Source organism: Filicampus tigris, chromosome 16 (assembly GCF_054856515.1).
Source record: "Filicampus tigris isolate MCC_2025a chromosome 16, RoL_Ftig_1.0, whole genome shotgun sequence".
Taxonomy (NCBI): domain Eukaryota; kingdom Metazoa; phylum Chordata; class Actinopteri; order Syngnathiformes; family Syngnathidae; genus Filicampus; species Filicampus tigris.
Genome location: NC_141232.1, coordinates 11854734 through 11877322, shown reverse-complemented (window position 1 = coordinate 11877322; position 22589 = coordinate 11854734). Strand labels below are relative to the sequence as shown.

At 38.9% G+C, this 22589-nt stretch overlaps 2 protein-coding genes across 2 annotated transcripts; one reads left to right on the top strand and one right to left on the bottom strand.

The window, feature by feature from the left end:
* Positions 1 to 1492: 1492 nt before the first annotated feature.
* gps1 (G protein pathway suppressor 1) lies at positions 1493 to 8659 on the bottom strand. The gene is made up of 14 exons (XM_086055664.1): positions 8484 to 8659; positions 7067 to 7159; positions 6472 to 6653; positions 6048 to 6212; positions 5803 to 5938; positions 5542 to 5619; positions 5205 to 5265; positions 4995 to 5080; positions 4350 to 4444; positions 4165 to 4270; positions 3966 to 4046; positions 3669 to 3806; positions 3448 to 3582; positions 1493 to 1883 (listed from the first exon to the last, which is right to left on the bottom strand). The coding sequence occupies exons 1-14, from the start codon at positions 8514 to 8516 to the stop codon at positions 1809 to 1811; spliced, it is 1464 nt and encodes a 487-aa protein (XP_085911790.1). The 5' UTR covers positions 8517 to 8659; the 3' UTR covers positions 1493 to 1808.
* A 1217-nt stretch (positions 8660 to 9876) lies between these two features.
* Positions 9877 to 21307, top strand: LOC147134756 (mitochondrial adenyl nucleotide antiporter SLC25A23-like). The gene is made up of 10 exons (XM_086055666.1): positions 9877 to 10256; positions 13875 to 13998; positions 14303 to 14390; positions 14960 to 15071; positions 16109 to 16267; positions 16867 to 17019; positions 17206 to 17319; positions 18281 to 18448; positions 19234 to 19384; positions 19470 to 21307. Exons 1-10 carry the CDS (start codon positions 10044 to 10046, stop codon positions 19649 to 19651), a joined length of 1464 nt encoding a protein of 487 aa, XP_085911792.1. The 5' UTR covers positions 9877 to 10043; the 3' UTR covers positions 19652 to 21307.
* The last annotated feature ends 1282 nt before the right edge of the window (positions 21308 to 22589 follow it).

The following is a 22589-nucleotide window of genomic DNA, read 5'->3' as shown; positions in this document are numbered from 1 at the left end:
TACATACAACAACAAAATGGCCATAATATTGTTGCACTAAATATATCATGTAGGAATGTAACAGTAAGACTGAATGTAATAAATGGGCCGGATGTTAGTTTTGTAATTTCTTTTCAGACAGCTGAAGAAAACCATAAATTGAAGCGAAATCTCAGTATCTGTCCGGAATCCCAATTTGTTTGTTATTTTTAATTATGTATTTATAATGGTTCACACTTTAATTAAATTGAATCTTTTCCTAAAATCACCCAGCCCTGCGAAATGAGTTGATTTGAGATTTTAACATTTTGTATGTGGAACTACGCGCGAGGACTCGTGTGTGTGTGCGTACGTGCGTGTGCGTGAGTGCGTGTTTATGCGCATGCGTACGTGTGCGCGCATTATCGTGCACGTGAGCGAGAAAGAAGCCTTCCCCTGGGGGTGTTTGTGCTCATGATAAGAGATAGAAAGTGAATGACAAAGGCATAAGAGGAATGAGGCCAGAGAGAAAGTGCAAGAGACATGAAAGAAATGATGGGTGAGCAAGAATCACAGACTTAATGGACGGCAAAAAATAAGTAGGACACGAAGAGGGTGATTTCAGTTGCAGATGATTATTAGTAGTGTAAGTGAAACAGCGGATAGTTTAGCAGAATAAGAAGTATGAGACAAACAGTTAGAAAGGTAATCCTAAGGCAAACATTGTATTCTAATTCTAAATTCTAATAATTGTGTTAGACTCCAAAGTAATGTTTTTATCGTTGAGATTACCACCTAACACTACACAACCATTACAAATACAATACAACTTTATATAGCGCATTTCATAACAGCTGCGCCAAATGCGCAAGATGACTTATTTTGACGTATGGGGCGTTCAAACTGCACTGAAGCTTGGCTGGCCCGCTTTTGTTTACGTTGACTTCGCCACCTAAGGCGCCTTCCAAACCTGACAACAATCCACGGACGTCCCACTGATCGCGAGCGATCTCGTCCGCGATGTTGAAAATGTGATGAAAAGTCGCTGTACTGGTGCGGCTGTCACGCACTGAAACGTTGACAGGGGGAATTGGGGATTTGCAGAGAGCAGCTGGCGACCATAATGGCCAAGACCTGTGGTAGTTTGTTTTCTTTCTTTTTTTTTTAAGCATTTTCCTTTTATTGAAAATTTCGTTAGTGTTCGTTAACTACAACAACCTTTGGTGCCACCCACCGGCCTCCTTTCTTTTTTTCAATTACAACATAATCTTAGCTGTAATTATCCTGCTACTTGCTTATTATAAAAGACAAAAAGATGCTTGAGCGGTCGGAAAGTGTTGCTGAAAATCGGCAACGCTGACAGCTTTTGTGAACAGGCCATTTGCGTTCAGCCATGTTGCTGGCGGAGAAAATGCAAACCAGCTAGTAAAAGTACTAGTTATGTTGGTCTCATTAAAAAGCCTAATATAAGCCATCAAATCTCGGGGTACACTGACATAATTGTGTCATGATGCACAACCAAATGAAAACAAGATTTTCTTGGAGGAATTTTATTTTAAAACATTGTTTCAGTTCATGAGTCCTCCATAAAGAGCAAACGGAGCAAAGTGCATCTCCAACCAGTAACAGCTTAAGTGCTGAGTTTCCACACATGTTTTCTTCTTAAACACATTTCCACATCATTTTAGGCTTTTCCGTGAGACGTGATAAATTCCAGAACTTTAAAGTCTTTAAACTGTGTGTTGTATGTTCTGTCTTCAGCAAAGAAACTAGGCGGTGGACTGAGGTGACTCAGGTGAGTGATTTTGAAGAACGGCTGGACGATCCTTCCCTCTGATCAGTGTGCTGACTCACATGTTGGTGCTCATTCTCGTTTGACTGTTGGCTGGTGTCAGTTCACCCTGACTGCCTTCTCTGGGTGGAGACTGAATGGGGAGAGGACACAAGTATCATTTCAACTTTTCATGTTACAGCAAACTATGATATGTAAACATGTCGAGTGCACTACCTGTAATGTATACAGTGGTACCTCTACTTACAAACGTCTCTTCATACAAAATTTTGCGAAACGCCTCAACAGGAAAATATTGCCTATAGTTACGAAAGAAATTTCAGGATACGAAAGGTAAAAGTATGGGGTGATACTCGCAGTATGGGCTGCTACTCGCAACTCCGGAGTTTCCTGAACGCAACATACTCATAGCTGCTCTGCCATTGGCTAGCCTAGCATCTTCCTGGCATCCCATTGGCTAAGAAGGACCTCTTCCATATGTCTCTATGTGTGTGGATAGGTAAATAGATAGATGCAGCGTCCTCGTCATTCGCCCCTCGGGCCATGAGTTCTTCCGATAGTTTTACGTGAATTAGAAACAAGGAAATGAAAAAAAGGAGAAAATCGTTTTTTTGTCCATACAAACAAAGCAAGAGATAATAGAAAAGTATGAAAGGGGGATTCGTTTGTTTGATCTAGCCAAAGACTATGACCGTAATGTATCGACAGTCGCCACGTTCTTAAATCAGTTTTTTACTTAACGCCAGGCAAAAACCACTTCTGAGAGAGAACATGAACCAAAGAGGGCAAAAAGCGATGAGGACAGCAATTAAAAGGTAAACAACTATCAAAGCTCATAGCACGTAACATAAAAACTGGAAAATTAATGGTACGATCTACTAAATATTTATGTCATTCTTGTTTATTTTTTTCATGCAGACCAGTGTTATTCAAAGTTTAACAAAAGTTGTAAATGGCCCACCTCTGGCACTTTGTTGATGTTTTTTTTTGTCCTTAAGACTTAGCATGGCAAGCTCAACTACACATAACATTGTTTTTATACAAGTGTCCTTGAGCAAGATGGGCTGCAGACGCTCCCAAATGTGAATGAGGGAAAAATTACTTTCAAGCGACTTGCCAAAATATAAAACCTTTATTGCACTGCTGTATTTCTCTTTTGGCATAGGGCAAAAGCGGACAAATCCAAAGATGTGGTTGTTAAAATTATAACACTGGGTGACACCAACAAGCACAATCTCTTGCGAGGCTTAAGTATTTCAGCCATTCTCTTGAACCTTGAGCCAAGTTGGAAGCTGCTATTCTCTGAAACGTTTACATTATTGGTTTGTTTCCTTAATTAATGTAAAAAAAATAAAAATAAAAAAAAAAACTGCGATAGCGATGCAACATTGATTACAAATGTTTGCAATTGCATTGTTTCCAACAAGCTGATATTAGACTTGTTACCTTTTCATTAAATGTATAAGATCATCAAAATGTTACAGGATATGTGAGTAAAACGTTTTCGTGAGGGTGACAGTTTGGTCTCAGGAACAAAATTATTCTACATTGGTTATCAATGTGAACTTGACCAAACCGAAGTACACTGTGTACCACTAGAGGAAGCCTGCATTCCACACACATCTCGGGTGCAAGTCTGTGCCAAATAAAGACTTAATGACAATGCCACCCCAAATAAAATCATGTTTTTCTTATACCTTGACATGGATCTGATTGCGAAGCACAGCCGCTCTGAGGATCATGGCTTTGGCTCGTCTCTGAAACTCTTTGCCCATATGGAGCGACTTCTCAAACGTTGTGCTTCTCTGGTCCACATCCCTCGCATACAGAATCTATCGTGAACATGTTCAGAGGATCCGATTTTAAGCATTTGATTACACACACAAATAAAAGAGAGGGATAATCTAGATTTTAGCACCTTGCTATGGGAATCAATGCGTGCATTAATGAGCCCCTCTAGGATAAGCTGGGTGAGCTCGTCTTCAAGCGCCGCCACTGTGGTATTGAAGGCCTGAGCCATCTTTGTCATGTCTGCTGACACGTATGGGCTGAAATACTGAAAACACAAGCACAGGTATCATGCAAATCTAAATATGATGGACATTATAATGAATAGGCATGAACTATAGGCATGATAAGTGGTTCACTTCAACTGAATTTGAAACAGATCATTTAATCTATGTCCACTTCAATTGTATACAGTGTTTCACGTTACCTGGATAAGAGCTCTGTTTCTGATTTGGCTGTACAGTGTCCGGACGTGTGGGGCCAAGTACATGTCCAACAGAAGATTATCCTAGAGTTACAAACCATAATCATTCATCCAAAAACAACATTACTGTACAACATCCATTCAGTCTTTATTTACATGTGTATTTCTCCCTTTACTATCAAAAGCAACTTCCTGCTCCTACCTTCATTTCATCCAGTAGTTTGAGACAAGACGCATATTTGGATTCATAGAACTTGAAGATGATGTCACGAATTTGAGGTTCTAATTCTAGAAATAACTTAAAAGAGCTTGGGAAGAAAGAAAAAAAAGTCATTAAAGTGTTCTGTTTGTAAAATGCATTTTGAATTTGAACAGCGAATCTCTTACCTGCTCGAGATGACGTTGCGTTGGAGCTCCTGTCTGTCAAATGTAGCCAGAGCGCATAAACCTCCATAGACTGCTACATTACTGGGTGACAAAAGCTGAAGAGACATCCATACGTTATACAGAGAAAGTTTCCTCCCCATCCCCGATTACGATTTGCTTTCAATGAACCATAATTTAAAAGCAACAACGGACTTTCACTGATTGATTTTCATTAAATTTGCAGGACATTTTCCTTTTTTCCTTTATTTCCATGACTGGAAAATTGATCAACCATTTTCCAGGTTTTCTAGGACGCGTGGGAACCCTGGTGATGCGCAGTGTTACTTTTACGCCAAATATAAAGTCCTGCATTTAGCCCAAAAAGTTCTATTTTGGTCTCATTTGACCAGAGCACCAAAAAAAAAAAAAGGTATCGGTTTGGAGAAGCAGGAAGTTATCGGTTAATGTGAAAAAAAAAAAAAACAGTACCTGTGCATCCCTAATTACAATTATTTGTGTCGCATTTCCTTAAAAGAAAATACTTACTTCACTAAATGTGAACCGAACCTTAAAATGAAGGTATGTACTATATAATGTGATTTTCAGAAATAGAGTAAAACATGTAGGGCCGGGTTTAAGGAGCTCCAGCAGTTGGACATGACTCACCTCCGGACAGTCACAGTGGTCGAAGGAAGCCTGCAGGAAGCACTTGGCAGCCGGTTTGTATTTTCGAGAGGCCAATTCCGCCAGGCCTGAAATATACACAAAGGAGACTCATAAGCATTTGGAACATCAAATAATTCATCTCCCAACAGTGATATGGCATTCTAACGAAACTTTCATAGAGGGAGAGAACAGATTGTAATGTTTTCTTACCTGCAGCACACTTTAATTTGGTAAGAACTGCTTGATTTTGGCTGTCTCGCTCTCCTCGTTGCTGCACGAAAAGAAAACAACATTTGAAATCCTTTGTTGCACCCCAAACACTTATTGTTAATAACCCATATTCGGAGTGAAAGACAAAGCGTTCATCTAATCATCTGCCAACTGGCGGGACAGTTCAATCATGTATCCCCTTGTTACTTAAACCTCGAAGGGTTGGGTGCTGCTGTCTTGGGGCATTCTCACATGCTTGTTTAGTTGAATCGTGCAGGTATCAACAGCTTGGAGCACAATTTGAAGTGACTGTCTCTTCAACGACAGTGATGCTCACCTCTGCAATCTCTGGTGTGGATTCTGCCTTGTTGACATAGCTCAATACATGGGACCAGTTCTGGAGATAAACACTAACCTGTGTGAACAAAGAAACATCCACATATAGCGAGACTGATTATCTGACATCTTTTCACAGAAGATTGTAAGACATCAGTCAAATAATGGGAGAAATAATTCCTAACCCTGACCACTAGTAGTCATGCATTTTGCCACTGAAAACAATATGAGCAGCTGAAAGTTGGCATGTGATTTGCTCTACCTTGATTACATTCAGACACATGTTAATGACATGTTTAGCACTGGTGCAGTAGTCCCTAGCTCGAGAGTAGCACTTGAGGGCATTGCTGAGGTCACCACAGTCCAGGTAATGATCCCCCAAGTCATCATGACCTCTCCTAAGATGGATGGGCACAAAGCAAGGATTAGTACCATCTTTCAAAGAATTGTAACAATAAGGCCACAAACGTATTTATGAATAAACTGCTTATAATTCACTCATCGTACCTGATGCTTTCTTTAATTGAGTTTCCCTTGTAATTCTTTAGATCAGTGTCCAGTTTCTCCAATTTAAGCAGAGCCTTCTTCCTGGTGGACTCTGCCCATGCTGAATCCAAAGGAGGAGGGACAACCCCACCCTCGGGAGCTACTTCTGGTACACCCTGGACTTCCCTAAAGGCAAAAACAGAAAACATTTTTAACGTAATATTTTGTTCTTAGTTATACTTGTTAACCCCTGAGATACAATGAGGCAAATGATTACACAGGAAATTGATCTTAGGATAGGGTTTGTAATAATAATTCATGATAATAATGATAACCATTCACACATTGATAACAGAGCAACAGCAACAATCATTCCAGAGCTAAAAAAAAAAAAAAAAAAAAAAAAGAATGTAATTGCAACATCTTATTAAGAGCACTACAATACCGTGTGGCATCAGTTAGTTTGCGGTGGACCTCTTCATAAGTGTCAACATTGAAGGTCCTTTGGACAAAGGTCAGCGCCATCTTCAAGGCTTCCACTCTGAGCTGTGGACAATGCTCTGCGATGAACTGGAGTCTCTCGATACGCATTAGTCCACTGTAACTGGTTGCATATTGTTCTAGGTCCTAAAGAGAAAGTAAGAGGGGTGAAACGTGAACGACATACTAGACAGAGTTACTCCATGAATACCCTAAGTCAGCGGATTTTGACAAAATACAGTTATTTCCATTTAATATACAGTTGTGTTATGTTCTATTTTTTGATAATCATCAACATGTTTGAGTGAGGGGGTAGTCATGGTATGACAAAAAGGTTGGGGGGGACACAAGACGGAAAAGGTTGGGAACCACTGCCCTAAGTAAATGCTTTGCATTTACTTTTCATCACCTGCAGCTGAAGGATGTGAGGGATTTATAATGCATGCAAATGTGTACTATTCCTCCGATCAGCCCTTTAACACATTAATTGTGGAAATGTAATTCACCTGTAGGCAACCATGAAAATACAATATTTTGAAAAAAAGAAAACAAAAAAGTACCAGTGTTGGATTCTCCACGATGTAGTTGGTGTCTGGAGCATTCTGCTGGTCCTCCTGGGGGTCTCCGTCGATCTGCATAGGTTCCACAGCCCCCTAGGAAGGGAGGAATGCCCCAAGAACACTTCAGTTACATACTGACTTACTGTTTTTGAATGACTTAATAATATTAGTATTGCATTATGTTACACTATATTGCATTTCTGTCAGACTATGTACCAATGCACTAACTTTAGCCTTATGCCTAACTTAATATAGTTCAAATAAAAAACCGTAAAATGTTACAATTGAAATTATGTAAAGCAACAATTTAATTGAAAATATAAATCTAGTAATTTTGCAAGTCGTCGTTCTACATAGTATTTCTAGAAGGATTTTCTCTTGTGACTTTGCATTATAATGACTAGCCGACCATGAGCTACGGGCCACAGTAAAACACAAATATTGTGCAAATCATCCAAGATGATAGATTTAAAAAAAAAAGTTACAAGCAGTACTGTCCAGTGAACATTAAAACACATTTGGAGCTGTAACAATGGACTTGTAAAAATAATTTACTGCAAATTGTGCAATATAGTACACAAGAAAGAAATGTTCTCCCAAAATGCCTGTAGGATGGAAACTGAAATAATTATGGCTCTGTAGCAGTATATTGATGGTGAAATAGTAAAGTTCAGGCACACCATACACTGTTTCAAATAGTTTGGCAGGGAAATTGATAAGATGTTAGCCTGTAAATGATGTCATTCATTAAGAGCACACTTGCCAACGCAAGAGTGTTAAGCAGCTACCAACAGGAAGTTAACTTGTCATTGCTGGCTATCGTTAGCTACGCTGCACACATGTAAACAAGTTGTTCTCCAGTCAATGCAAAATGTTGTCTGAACACCCATTAAGTTGAAATGTCAGTACTTGTGTGAGAGTCAGCTGCTTGCACTGTTTGCCGATTTTGGTGTGACCTAAACCGAAAATGCTACATTGCCCGTCAATGTTGTTAGCCATCGGAGGCCTTGTTTTAAGCTAACTGTTTCAAACGTAATTTAAAAGCCGTTTGGTTAAAATGAGACGGTAAGCTTATTTTTATTCTATTGACAAATAGTTGTCGTCTGTCAGGGTTATTTTTGTTTGGTTAAATCAAGTGAACTGAACACTTAAATCCACAACAAGTTCGCTTGCTCGTAGCCCTTCGTGGAAAGGACTACAGGCACTTTTACATTTATTTTGAACCACAAACGTACAGTTGTGCAATTTAACTAAATTGTTGCTCTAATAACGTAACTCAGTATTTGTGAATTTCAGTTTGTTGGTCGGGTTCAGTAGCTTAGCATAGCTAGCTAGCTAATGCGTTACTCCATGGGTTTCGTGGATAACATCAGTTAGCCGATTGCACATATTTACATGAATACAGCGACGCACTTACCTGAAAGTTAAAAACCTGCACAGGTAAAGGCATATTTAATTTGTATTCCTTTTCTGACGCTATTAACAATATGACTATAGTCCGCAGGGCAATCCAGCAGCAGTGCTAATAAGTGGGTTGCTCTTCCGATCCGGATGGAATATTGTAATGAGTCTTACTACGGATCCCGAGAAGGCGTAGTTTCATTCCAACACTACAGCACTCTCAGCTCAATGCGACTAAAATGTAAAGTGTAAAACAAAAAGTACTGAGCCGGAGGCCTCGCAGATGCCTAAAGTATGGATAACAGTAGATAGCTAATTAATTAGAAATTAATTAGACACAATTAAGTAGCGATCTGTTGTCAGCACAAATATGCCGACAAGTTCCTTAATTTCCATGTGTTTTAATCATAAATGACTGCATCTCAGAAGGGCGATAAAATTCTGAAAACTTAAACTAAATAATCTTAGTCTAATCAAAACAACAATGGCGATCGCATTAAGTATTAAAACATTATATGTTTTTTCTGATTTATTTTATTTGTCTTAATTTCCAACTGTTTACTCTGTTTACATTCTTTTTTTGCACTTTATATTTGAAAAAAATGTTTAATTGTATGTTTAGTCATGCTTTCTATATGAGTACTAAAATGGAAAGAATTCCCATTCCGAGTATGAAAATATAGTTTGAGTGGAGTAGAAAATCAGAAATAAACAAACAAATAAATTGCATTTATAACAAACAAATACAAAAATAAAATAAACAACACAACTATAGTGCTTGCTATATCACTAAGATAAAACAACAGAGACTGTTTGCGTATCCATACAAAACCTCCATAGAAAAACCTAATAAAAAGATTATATATGACAATTAAAATAGAAAATAAACCATAAAATGGATTTATAGACATACACACCTCCCTGGGTACATTTGAAATAAATACAATAAATGTGTGTGGACTACAGGCTGCTAAATCTCTACGTGATAGCCTGTGAATGCTGACTGTGCACTTGAAACTATCCCCTGCGTCACAGTGTACAATCCTCTCTACTACAGTTATTATTAGCAAGTAAGCTATCAGCGTTTCACTTTTCTGGGATGTACCAATTACACAATAATCCAATACAAATTACAATACTCATTTTTTTCCTTTTTGAATATTTAAAGTGTAAAACCTTTTTTTTATTGTTTTATTGGGTCCAAAAGAAAAACAGACGAATAATATACAGTCATGTTATTGATGTTACTGATCAAGCGTGCACAGTTTCTTGGCATATACAAAGAATCTTTATTATCAACTGGATTTAAGAGCCACAATAATCACAACAAATCATAGAATGTGATTCATCACTACAGCTACAAAAAGACGCCGCATCTATCTCTCTATCTTTCCATGACTAATGAAGTCCACTGCGCACGAGCAATGCGCATCCCACGCGTATCTATCTGGTCCAGTTTTTCCCATTTGTGGTCAGGTACTGCTGCGGTCTCCGTGGATACAGCGTGGTATAGTGTTATATCAGGCTATATATTCATTTCGGACCAGAAAGGGAAACCGTTAGCTTTCTCAGCTTCATGGGCGAAGAAGACAAGGATCAGTTCGACCGACCTCAACGCGGAATAAACGAAGTGAAGGCAGAAAACGGCACGTCTGTGGAGCAAGAACGTCAAAGGATATATGCAGATCTGTTCGAGCAACTGGACTTGAATAGAGATGGCAGGGTTGACATCAGCGAACTGCGAATTGGACTGGCTGCTCGAGGTTTGCACCAGGGAGAGGCTGAAGAGGTGAGACCATGACAGCTGGAACAGGCGTATTAGTATGCACACTGCACAGTACTTACTAGTTTGTACACTCAGCAGTTAATACGTTAGACTGATATTTTAATAGACTTAAGGTACATCCCATTCAGTTAATAAATTAGCTATTCATTTGATTATGAACCCCTTACTGAACCATAATTTCTCAACTGAAAGCGTTTGTGTCAAACCAGATTTCGTGCTATGTATCAGTAATGATAAGATCATTGCATAACGATTCTGCAATAATTAATTGATATACTGGAAGAAATAGCAAATATCACAATCTCCATGAAAGTGAAAAGGGGAAGGCTTGGGAGGAACATTTACAGCATACAAATGTCAACACAATTTTATAATACAAAAACACAGTCGTGTCTCACATTACAAAACAGTCATACTTCCAATTAACAATTTAGTAGGTGCATGGAAAATAAGCTACAACACACAACACCAGCCACAGTTAAATGTCATATTGTGTTAGTTAGTTAGTATAGCATAAAATCAGAATCTAACTTCCCCTTTAAAGAGTAAAGGGGAAGTCAACCCCCCCAAAATCTTTGCAATAATATGTTCTATGCGCCTTTACTAGTCGAAACATGGCATTCTGTTCAAAATTGCATTTGAGGAATATAAGTTAATCAGAAAAATCCACCTGTTTTAGCCATCTCAGGGTGCAGCCATTTTGCCACTTTCTGTCAACTGAAAATGATGTCACAGTTGCTCAGGCCTCAGGTACCGACCAATCACGGCTCACCCGTTTTTGAAAGCTGAGCCATGATTGGTCGTTATCTGAGCAACTGTGATGTCATTTTCAGTCAATGGCAAAATGGCCACCCCCTGAGATGTACAAAAATGGGTGGAAATTACTGCTTAAGTCATATTCCGCAAACACAATATTAATCAGAATGCCATGTTTTGACTAGTGGTCCTGCATAGACCATATTCTTGTAATAAATATTTTGGGGTTGACTTCCACTTTAACGTGTTCTTCCTTTTACATTTTTGTGATAGGAGGAGATAAGAGAACAGAGCAATGTCACGTGGTTTTTGCTAATGTGTTTTGCTTTGCTTGCAATTTTTACCCTGTGAACAGAAATACTCCTGCCTGAGACATCACATTACTGTGCTGGAGGGGTTTGTGTGTCTCAGTGATCCTAAGAGCTAAGTTACATAGGTTTTTATGATTCTGGCCAAGTCACACACAGCACAGCTCACAAAACCCTGTTGAGGTGAGCAAAAATGGACACTGGCATCCAAGGCTCATCCTGGAGGTGGGCTCAATGGCAAGCACCTGGTGACCTGCACCCTTGGGGCGTGGCCGTGCACTGCCCGACGAGTTGATGTGGGTGCTCCTTCCTATTGGCTCACTATCTCTGGGAGGGGCGAAGGGGATCAAGTGCATTAGCGAACTACGTGGCGGTTGAAGCACTGGACCTTGGCTGTCCAATCCCTGACTAGCGAAGGCTCTAAGGACGTGGAATGTCACCTCTCTGGCAGGGGAGGAGCCTGAGCTGGTGTGCAAGGTTGAGAAATAGTTCCAACTCGATATAGTCAGGCTCACCTGAACAAAACAGCTTGGGCTCTGATAGCAGACCTCTTGAGCGGGTGTGGACTTTCTCTATACTCTGTAGTTGCCCTGGAGTTTCCAATCAAATCATTGGATTGGGACAACTCTAGTGTAGACTTGTTATATCCACTGTAGTCCTTGTATTGGAACACATTGATGCCAATGTGTCCTTTCATAAGGAAGGTAATGTACGCGGTTAGTTTCAGATGTACCATTGTTAATTATTTATCATAAGTGCTTCTCCTTCTCACTTTCACAAAAATAAGATATGTCCCTGGTTTCAGTAGGCAGCCTATTGTGCTTCTCCTCTTACTGAAATTGAGCAGCATCACCCCAGTAAAGCGTATTGCCAAAAGCAATCTCTGCATACATATTGATAAAGAGTCATTTGGTGGCTTGGTGATGAAGTGGTGCCTTCACAAGTGAAAACGCAATCAAATATTTGTGGGTGCTTACTTTGGGAGAGACCTGCTGCTATGGAACGTCTAATCAAAACAATTCATCAAATATTGTGCATATATGTGGGTGCCATACGTAGTCATGTGACATGAAAACACATTTCCTTATGAACACATCTTCGGTGTATAGTTAGCATCCGCTTTCAGGCTCAGTATTTAGTGGCCTTGCTCGATCAGTCATGACTAAATTTCAGAAAACAGGTGAACCGTGATTGCTTGTTACCTGAGCCCTGAGCAACTGTGATGTCATTTTGAGTCAACAGAAAGCGGCAAAAATGGACAAAAATGATTGGCTTTTACTGCTTATCTCATATTCCACAAACACAATATTAATCAGAATGCCGTATTCAGACTAGTGGGGCTGCATAGAACATATTATTGTAAATATAATTTTGGGTTTGACTTGCGCTTTAATACGTGATGGCATGTCAAAAATGGACATAACACTCCAATGCATTTCAGCCTAGCAGGCCTTCCTCAGTGGGACAAAGATAATTAATAGAAACACCATGTGACTGAAATACAAATAACCAACAATAGGGCTTTACCATCTGTCGTATCCATCGGAGGAGTAGGAAGTTACTGTGTGTGCATATAATAAGTATACCACCAGATGGTGGTGTTAAGATGGCCCCAGACAAGATATCATTAAAAAATGTATATTTACAGATTTTAAAAGCAATAGCAAATAAAAATTACAAAACACAGTCTCATCTATGTCCTCCTTTAATCCAGGATACTTCATGGTTTGTAGTGAAAAAAATCCAGTCGGGCTCATGTTTGAGTCTTTTCCATCTGTTGCCTTTTTGTATTGAGTCCGGTTCAATTCCGTGTGCTTGAAGACTGGCTGGGTTGCTGTTATGAAAGTCCCCAAAATGTCTCACCATTGGATAGTTGATATTCACTGTGCGGATGACATATTTATGTTCTGCCAATCTAGCCTGCAGGTGTCTCTCGGTCATCCCAATGTTCAACACTTTACAGTTGAAACATACCAGTCTGTAAACGACAAATGTTGCTTGCGTAACTGGTACCGGTGGCGGCCTGCTGGCTTGGGAGGACCATTGTTTTAAATGGAGTTGAACACAACCATGTTGTTACACACAACTATGTATAAAAAGGTTCCAACTTCATTTACATTTTTTGTTCAAGTCATTAAAATGCATTTCTTTGTTCCTTCACTTTTCTAATGTCATTATTTTGAGTGTCTCTCAGTGCACAAAACAATGTTGACATCTGAAAAAACTGATAATGGCGTAATCGCAAAGTTTTGCATTCTATCTTCCTTTTTGCTCTTTTTATAATTGCTTTTCAAGAGAGGAGAAATCAAGTTTTCCACTCGGTAAGCTGGATTGTTTTGGAAGGACAGTGTCTTCCTCTCTCCTCCTCAATCCACTTGTGTGTATCTGTTGCACTCTTCACCTTCGCCATGTGACCACTGTCACTTCTTTGCTGTCTGTATGGCCACCACACCCTGTGCACACATTACACAAGTTTTTTCTGTGCACGAAAATGCACCCTCTCATCTTTCCAGTGGTCCAACCTCAATTCCTGACAGCTTTCAATGTGCACCCACAGATAGTCCTGGAGAGTGACATCAACCATGATGGCTTGCTGGACTTCCAAGAGTTCTCGCAGTACTTGCAGGCTCACGAGAAGAGGCTATGGCTCATGTTCCACAAACTTGATCGGAACAATGATGGTACTGACCTATGAAACACAAGCCCATTCCACACACATTCCTGCCTTCCTTTTCCAGCTATCTAAATAAAGCACTTACTAAAATTATCTTGCTGTTAGTAAACAGTACTTAGTGGCTCAGCTTCCCTAGGCTTCACAACTTGAAAATGATTGGTAAAGAATATTATACAGATAATACTTTATTTTTGATAAATGAAGAAGTCAAATATTAACAAACCCCTTAAAGTTGACTTAATTTAGAAGTAAAATATTGCAAAGATGAAACACATTTTACAAACATGCAGTTGTGTTTTTGTTTTTTTAAGGTAAAATTGATGTGGGAGAGATCCAGCACTTGCTGCACAAGCTTGGAGTTGAGGTCACCAAGGAGCAGGCCTCAAAAATACTCCAGAGGTAGATCAGAAGATTAGTATATTTAGCCATTATTATTTTACATGAGGATAAGATGTTCAGATAATGGCTGGATGGATGGATTTTATTTTCAGTATTGGAAACAAACCTGCCATTGTTGGGTTTTGAGAAAGCAGCATGATGTATTGAATTTAAGTTAAATACAACTGAAATGTACTTAGGCAGTGAGCATTTTTGCTAGGCGGGCCCATTATACGAAAGAATCACTGCCCAAGTACCACTTTGAGAATGATTGCTTCATAAAATACTGCACATTCAGGGATGATTATGGAATATTATTAGTCCTACGTCAACTTGATAAGTGAACATAAGGAACTTCAAGTCCTACAGCTGAATGAAGCAGTCCGTGCAGAATCATCAGCCCAAGCAGATCTGTGTTGCTGCTTGCTAACATGAACAGAATAATTTCTCGCAACTGTGTTAATTACTTTAACAGTTAATTGATTGCAGATTTTAAAGTACCTAACCTAATAGTACATAAAGCATGCCAAATGATCTGAAATTTAATTATTGTTTAATGACCACCCACAACAAGTTTGTCAATTTCCCAGTATGGACAAGGATGGCACCATGACCATTGACTGGAAAGAATGGCGAGATCACTTCCTGTTCAATCCTTTCCGCAATATGGAGGAGATTGTCCACTACTGGAAGCATTCTCATGTAAGTAATCAAATTCCTGTGATTGTGTTGAAATCTTCAGATTAAAAATCATCTGAGTGCTTCATGAGTGTACTTTATGGCTGAGTCGCTATGGTTTCGGAACCCTTCTCTTTGCAATACTGCGTAACCTCTAATTTGTTGCAATGGACGCATAGTAGCATGCTGCATTCAAAATTCTGAGCTCTTTAGATTTATTTTTGGGAAGGCGGACTGATTGTTGGATGTTTTAGTTTATACTCCTGTGTCAAAGGCTTGGACGAAGCACATTAAATAAATATCATGCGTAGACTTAATTGTTCGTAAAGCCGTTGCTATTTTTTTATTGGACTGAGTTTAGCACATATGGGTCGTCAGCAACCTGAGGTGGACATACATCTATAAGGCTGTAAGAAGGAAAACGGCTGTAAGAAAGATGCAACAGTAGATTCTGGCCCGCGTTGAGTGTATCATCTTACAGTTTGGCCTCATTAGTTCTGCTGGATTTCTCGTAGACGGAACGTGACCATCAGGCAAGTGTAGATCACACGAGTTGGAGTCTGTAATTTTTCTGTGACCAATGGCTGCTTTAAGAAAAAATTCATTTGATTAGAAGACAGCATTTTTGTTTGAATTCACACATTTTTTAATGTAAGCAAAAGTACTGAAACAAATAGGTATTTTTGTTGGCCATGAAGTGTGTTCTATCCATTTATACTTGTTAGGTATAACTAACAGTTATACGGAGTGAGCAAATGTGAAGCTGAGAGAAGATGGAAAATCCACCAGAGCAATCGCACAAACATTGTAATATCCCGGAAAAGAAATCACTGGTGTCGATGTAATAGACATCCTAATAGAAGATTCCGTGAACACAGCAGAGGTTGATAATAAAAACATTCCATCAGTACCTTTGTGAAGCTCTTCCTAGCTCAGCCCCTCTACCATTCAAGCCTTGAATATATCCTGTAGCATGAGTATATAGCATGGATGAAAATTTAGCACAGTGTGCTGTACCCCAAATTAATAATGAAATTCATTAATCTCAAAACTATTGGAAGATGTTTGACATTGGGGAACATTTGACGGTGCCAGATGAGTTCTCAGAGAAGGAACGGCGATCCGGTCTGGTATGGAGGCAGTTGGTTGCAGGAGCAATGGCAGGTGCTGTGTCCAGGACAGGAACTGCTCCTTTAGATCGCCTGAAAGTTTTCCTGCAGGTGAGTCCTTTCATTTGCAATTTGACCGATTGAAATGTTTTTTTTCTTAAGGCCCTGAAATATGATTTAGTGTATGTGAAATGTGAAGTATGTTTAAAATGGTCACAATTAATTTGTATAAAGTTTGTATAAGTTTTGTCCACCAAGTCTGCTTATGCAGATGTTTTTTCGTATGCAGTATGCACTTACTTGTGACATGTTGCCATTTTGTGAGTTTGTTACATTTATTGTCACAGCTTAATGTACGAGACTATGATTTAACAATTTCCCAGCAGCTGCGCTCATGCATTCAATGGCTTCATAGATGGCAACATTTTCAATTCGTTAAATTCACAGAAAATTCAATGGCTTATTGTAGGGATCCTATCTTAGAAAAAAAATAATACGAACATATCATTCAAAGCACAAGTTTTGTAAAGGTCATTCTTTCACATTTACAATAAAAATATGGACGGACAAGTATCTTAGGGTCTTCCTCATGTTCTCAAGAGCACGCACAAGAGGATCAGTGCAGTATCCACACTCATGAGGGAGTCTGTCCTCAAATTTAGCACAGGATATAATAAGACTGTTGGCCTGGTTTGTGCTTGTGTGTCAAGGTACACGGTTCTGTGTCTCATGGGACAAATCTGTGGTCGGGGCTCAGAGGGATGATCCGAGAAGGGGGTGTCTTTTCACTCTGGAGAGGAAATGGCATCAATGTCCTCAAGATTGCCCCAGAATCTGCAATTAAGTTTATGGCCTATGAACAGGTCAGTGTCAAGAAGTCAACAACTAGCGGCTGCCCCACAAAGGATTTGTTGGGTCTTTCATATAAATGAATATTAAGTCATGTGTGTAGTAGTTAAGCAGACACGAAAATCTTTTATGTGGGATGATTTCGAAGCACATGAATATTTTGCCACCTCATATCTGCGCTCGCTCTTTTTGTTCTGTAGATCAAGTGGCTGATCCGTGGCAGCAGGGAGGGGGGAAGTTTAAGAGTACAAGAAAGATTCCTTGCTGGCTCTTTGGCAGGAGCTACTGCCCAGACCATCATCTATCCCATGGAGGTCAAAACCTGAAACATTTAATGTATTTATTTGTTTGCTTATTGAATATTCAAGCAAAAGTGATTTCAGGCAATTGGTTTAAAATGAATTGTATATATGTCCATGAATCAAATCTGTTCTCATATCATAGTGTCTGAGAGAACTAATTGAGCCAAACACTTTGTAGTGATATACCTGCACAGTGCCGTGAAAAATATTTGCCGTATTCTCAAATTCTTATTTTTTTTGTGTAGTCTCCCCACTTCAATGTTTAAGAACAAACAAATTTAAATAGAGCAAACTTACCCCAAATAAACTAAGATTAATAAAATAATAAAATAAAGTATAAAAATTAATAAAATAATAAAATATTTTTTTAAATGGCGATTTTATTCATTAAGGGGGGAAAAAACTATTTGAAACTACCTAGCCCAGGAGAGATGGAAAAAAAGGCAGGACCGAGTTTGAAGACCGAGTCTACATTTGCAGATACGCGCTTGCATGACAACGTGACATCCCCGTGAATCCATTTTGTTTTTTAGAAAACTAAAAGATGACTGCTGGAGTTTTCGGGAGATTCCATTCATCGAGCTTCCTTCCGGTCTCCACACTGCACACATACCGGTCTCCATCAGACAGGCGTGCTGCAGCCATCAGAGTCAAAATAACCCAGTTTTTCATTGATCAGCCGTCTGATTAATAAAAAATACAGATGCGATAATCGCCTAAATGACGGCCGATAGTCAGTCTGTCACTAAATTAATTCACCATTTGAAAACTTCATTTTATATTCACTTGGCTTATCTTTGTCTTTATCGATACTTATATTTGTTTGAAGATCTTAACCATTAAAGTGGGAACACTATGATCACTGCACTGTTCCAAGATTAACGTTTTATTAATTTAGTTCATCACCATGTAGTTAAGCATTATTTTCTAAAACCATGTTTTCTTCCTCTTCTTCTTCTTCGTCATCTGGTAGGTGCTTAAAACCCGTCTCACATTAAGGACAACAGGACAATACTCAGGTATGGCTGACTGTGCCAGACAGATCCTGAAAAGGGAAGGAGTCCGGGCTTTTTACAGGGGTTACCTGCCAAATACAATTGGCATTATCCCCTACGCTGGTATCGACTTAGCTGTGTATGAGGTTAGTGCATATGAGTCATCAATGAGTCTAAGGTCAACCTTTGCCTTGAATAACGTCAATGGTGGAACCTCTAAAGTCAAAGTCTCCTAAGGGCATACATTTGGAGTCCAACTAGACTTTTTGGGATGAGTAACATGATGTTTGAACTGTTATCATGCACAACATCACACAAGACAGGCGGTATACAGTTTCTCACAAGGCTTGAACAAAGCTCATTACATTAGACTTAAAGAGGAAGTCAACCACAAAATTTTCTTTGCAATAACATGTTCTATGCAGCCCCACTAGTCCAAACACAGTATTCTGATTGATATTGTGTTTGTGGAAGATCATTTAAGTAGTAAAATCCACCCGTTTTTGTCCATCTCAGGGGATGGCCAATTTGTCACTTGCTGTCAACTGAAAATGACATCAGAGTTGCTCAGGGCTCAGGAAACACCCAATTATGGCTCAACTTCAGAAAACAGGGGAGCCGTGATTGGTTGTTAAAAATGATGATGACCATAGAACAGGAAACGTAACTTCATAAAATTGCACATCTTTGTCCAGGCTGAATAGGGCCCGGAATGTTGAAATGTAACTGAAAATATTTTGACGCTGGAATTATATTCGTTGTGGTAAAAACACTTTTGAAATGCGGACAAGTCCAAGAGATGGTGTTTAACTTTTGAGGTTCCACAATAATGTCATGTTTTAATGCAGGTATACCTATATTTTAATGCACATTTGTCATCCTCCAATCCTCTTTATTATTATCTTACCTCTTTATGTGTTATTTTTTTCAGACTCTTAAGAATGCCTGGCTTCAGAGGTACTGTCTAGACTCTGCAGATCCAGGTGTTTTGGTCCTCCTCGGCTGTGGTACTGTTTCCAGCACCTGTGGGCAGCTAGCGTCATATCCACTTGCTCTCATTCGGACACGGATGCAAGCGCAAGGTGAGACATGCTGCCGATTCTGATGAAGCAAAATGAGTGTGCTTGACATGTGAGACCGTGACGGCTATCGTTCTGCTTCTTTCAGTCAACACGGAGGGTAATCCAAAACTGACCATGTTGGGCCAGTTCAAATACATCTTATCCAACGAAGGTGTGTCTGGTCTGTATCGTGGCATAACACCCAATTTTCTCAAAGTCATTCCTGCTGTTAGCATCTCATATGTGGTGTATGAGCACATGAAGAAGTTTCTTGGGGTGGGATACTAGACAAGGACGACGAGTGAGGAGGCCCAGAGTAAAAAGGATAAAGAAAAACACAGACTCCACTTATGAGACAAAGGCGGTGAGAGCAATGTTGTTTCTCACTGAAACTAAACATCAGAAAAATGAGCGCATATGTTCTGTGGATTTTCTGTGTGTTTTGTTTTGCATTACATTGCTCATGGCTACATACTTAAAAAGGAGAAAAAATTAGCATGATAACAGGGCAGCACATCTTAAGAACGTACAATATAATGGTTTTTAGTTGCCCTTGAAAAGTATTTAATCATGCCAATTTTCTGTATTTTATGCTTTAATGAGTGATGCAAAGTTTGATTTTTTTTAATCATGAAATGTTGGTCGGATGCTTTCCTCTGTTCACAGCTGCTCCAACTTTTGTATTGCTATGAAACTAGACACCAACGTTTTGTGTAAGACATGTTTGCAGAAACATAGCTTAATCTCAAATCAATCTGCTTTGACTCGTACTATATAGAAATGTATCATCATTCACAGCTATTTTGAATTATTTATTCCTTTCAACGAAGCTTTGCCCCCAAAAATGTGAAACAAAGATATATTTATCACCCTATTGTTAAGATCCTTTGAAGTAAATGCATCAGGAGTGCTGATACATCCCCAACGGCACTCTTAAATATGTTTGCATTCAAAGTAACATTATTTATTATTTTATGTGTTATTTTCCGCTAGACAAGCCTACTTGAAATAATGTATGCTTATCTCCAATGGGGCCTTTCACGCATGACATTTGTGTAAAGCATGAATGCATGTTATTGTTGTGGAGTCGGCTAGCGAAGTGTGGGTGAACAATTTATTCAATATATTTTAATACAAGAGACAGTTTGATTGTGGCTACAAACACTGTACAGTAGAACCTCAAAAGTTGAACACAACTCACCAGTTTCATTACATGTAAAGTGATTTAATACCTTTATTAACTACAAGAAATGTTTTATCATTGAACTGGTCCAAAAATATAAATGCAAATTATCCTCTAATAAAGCTTAGATAAAGTAAAACCACTCACTCATTAAAAAAGCTTGACACAAACAGTTCGAAAGGAAGGTGCTTACAGAGCAATACTGTTTCTCTGAGGTGTTCTACAGGTACTGATGGAGTCAAGTGAATAATAATTTCACTCATTATATTTTTGTGAATATTTTATTTCTTTTCATGGACATCACTGAAAAAACAATTTGCTACAATGTGAAGCAGTCAGTATAGCTACTGCAGTGTTTGACTTTTGAGATTCCAACTATGTAACATTATACAGTAGTTTTGATTACACATCAATAGCGACTGAACATGCATGTGCACTTTAAATGCATCCATGATGGAAATTTGGTTGTACTGTACTCTGTAAATGGGCTCATGCCAATCAATATAGCAGCAACAACACATTTGAAAATATATTTGCACAAGTCATCTTGAAAGCTGCATTTTTCTTGTTTACTCAGGGGCATGTAAAAATGTGTGCAAAAAATACATTTTAGATATGCTCTTTGCAAAAAAAAAAAACAATTAAATTCACTACCTAATATGAATCCATGTCATTTGGGTTCACTCCAACAAACATGTCAACATACTAATAAAACATTTTGATTAGCACCTTGTGGTAACTAATAAAGGATTGCATTCTTACATATTGCGTAGGCCTATTTGTTTGTCATTGCAGTCACCCAACCCGAGTCTGTATTTTAAGTCCACCTTAAGCCTGCTGAGTAACGAACAATGCAGCGGGACCTGTTTGAACTCCCACGCTTGTGCAGGGTTTGGCAATTAGCTTTCAACAGCAGATGTAACCACAGAGTCCAAATGTAAATGAGATTTCGCACACACAATAAATGCATTTCAGCTTTGAAGCTACTGATTGCTAGCTGAGATGCGGGCTGGAAACCCTGGATTGGTTACCAGCCAATTTCTGTGCACATATTGACAAACAACCACTCACCTTCACATTAACATCTATGGCCTATTTATAGACGTTTGGTTTTAATTTTGGTTGTTCTGGTTTCAATCTACCTTTGAATCCGTGACTCAACCAAGACATACATTCTGAAATAGAAAATATTTGTAGTACGAAGCAGGGGCGGAGCCACAGGTGGGCCTGGGTGTGTACAGGCCCACCCAGATTGACAGACTGCCCACCCAGTGAACTCATGAAAAAATACATATACATATTCACAATACACGTTTACATTTTTTGTATATTATTATTAAATTATTTTTGAATTTGTGTTTTGTTGTGTTTTTTTAATTTTATTGAATATTAAAGAATGGCAAAATAATGAAGGAAGGAAGATCTGAACTTCATTATTCACTTTGTCATTTTATTTGAATATACGATGTGCCATGCTCAGTCAGAGAAATATTCAGGCCCACCCTGATTTTGACAGGCCCACCCATTAGCCCCATTCTGGCTCCGCCCCTGGTACGAAGCTATTGGGGTCTTGAGTCAACTTTGGGCTGAAAGCACCTGACACCAACAGGATCAACTCGTTGATCAGGTAAGACAATCCTGCCCAAGGGGTGGGGTTTGATTGTTACCTGAAGGTATTGTTTTCAATAGATCATAAACCGGTAGTAATATTACTGTTGCGCAGTGTCTCTGTGCAGTAGATAAGTCACACACAACTGGAACAAACATAAAACACTGATTTTCCTCTTGTCACAAAAGTTCTGTCAATAAGCCAGGGCATTGATAAAGAACGCAACAAATTACAACATAAAAAATGTGTGGCTGCTTCACAATTAATAAAACAGAATGTAGAATTTTATCATATCAATCATCAATCCAATAAAAACTGACCTGCAAACCTTAGTTTGGGAAAAGTTATAGAATAGCCAAACATTCAGTTGTGTTCAGAATTTTACAGTGTTTGCATTGTTTTCCTTAGCAATATAAAACAATATAATTGATGTA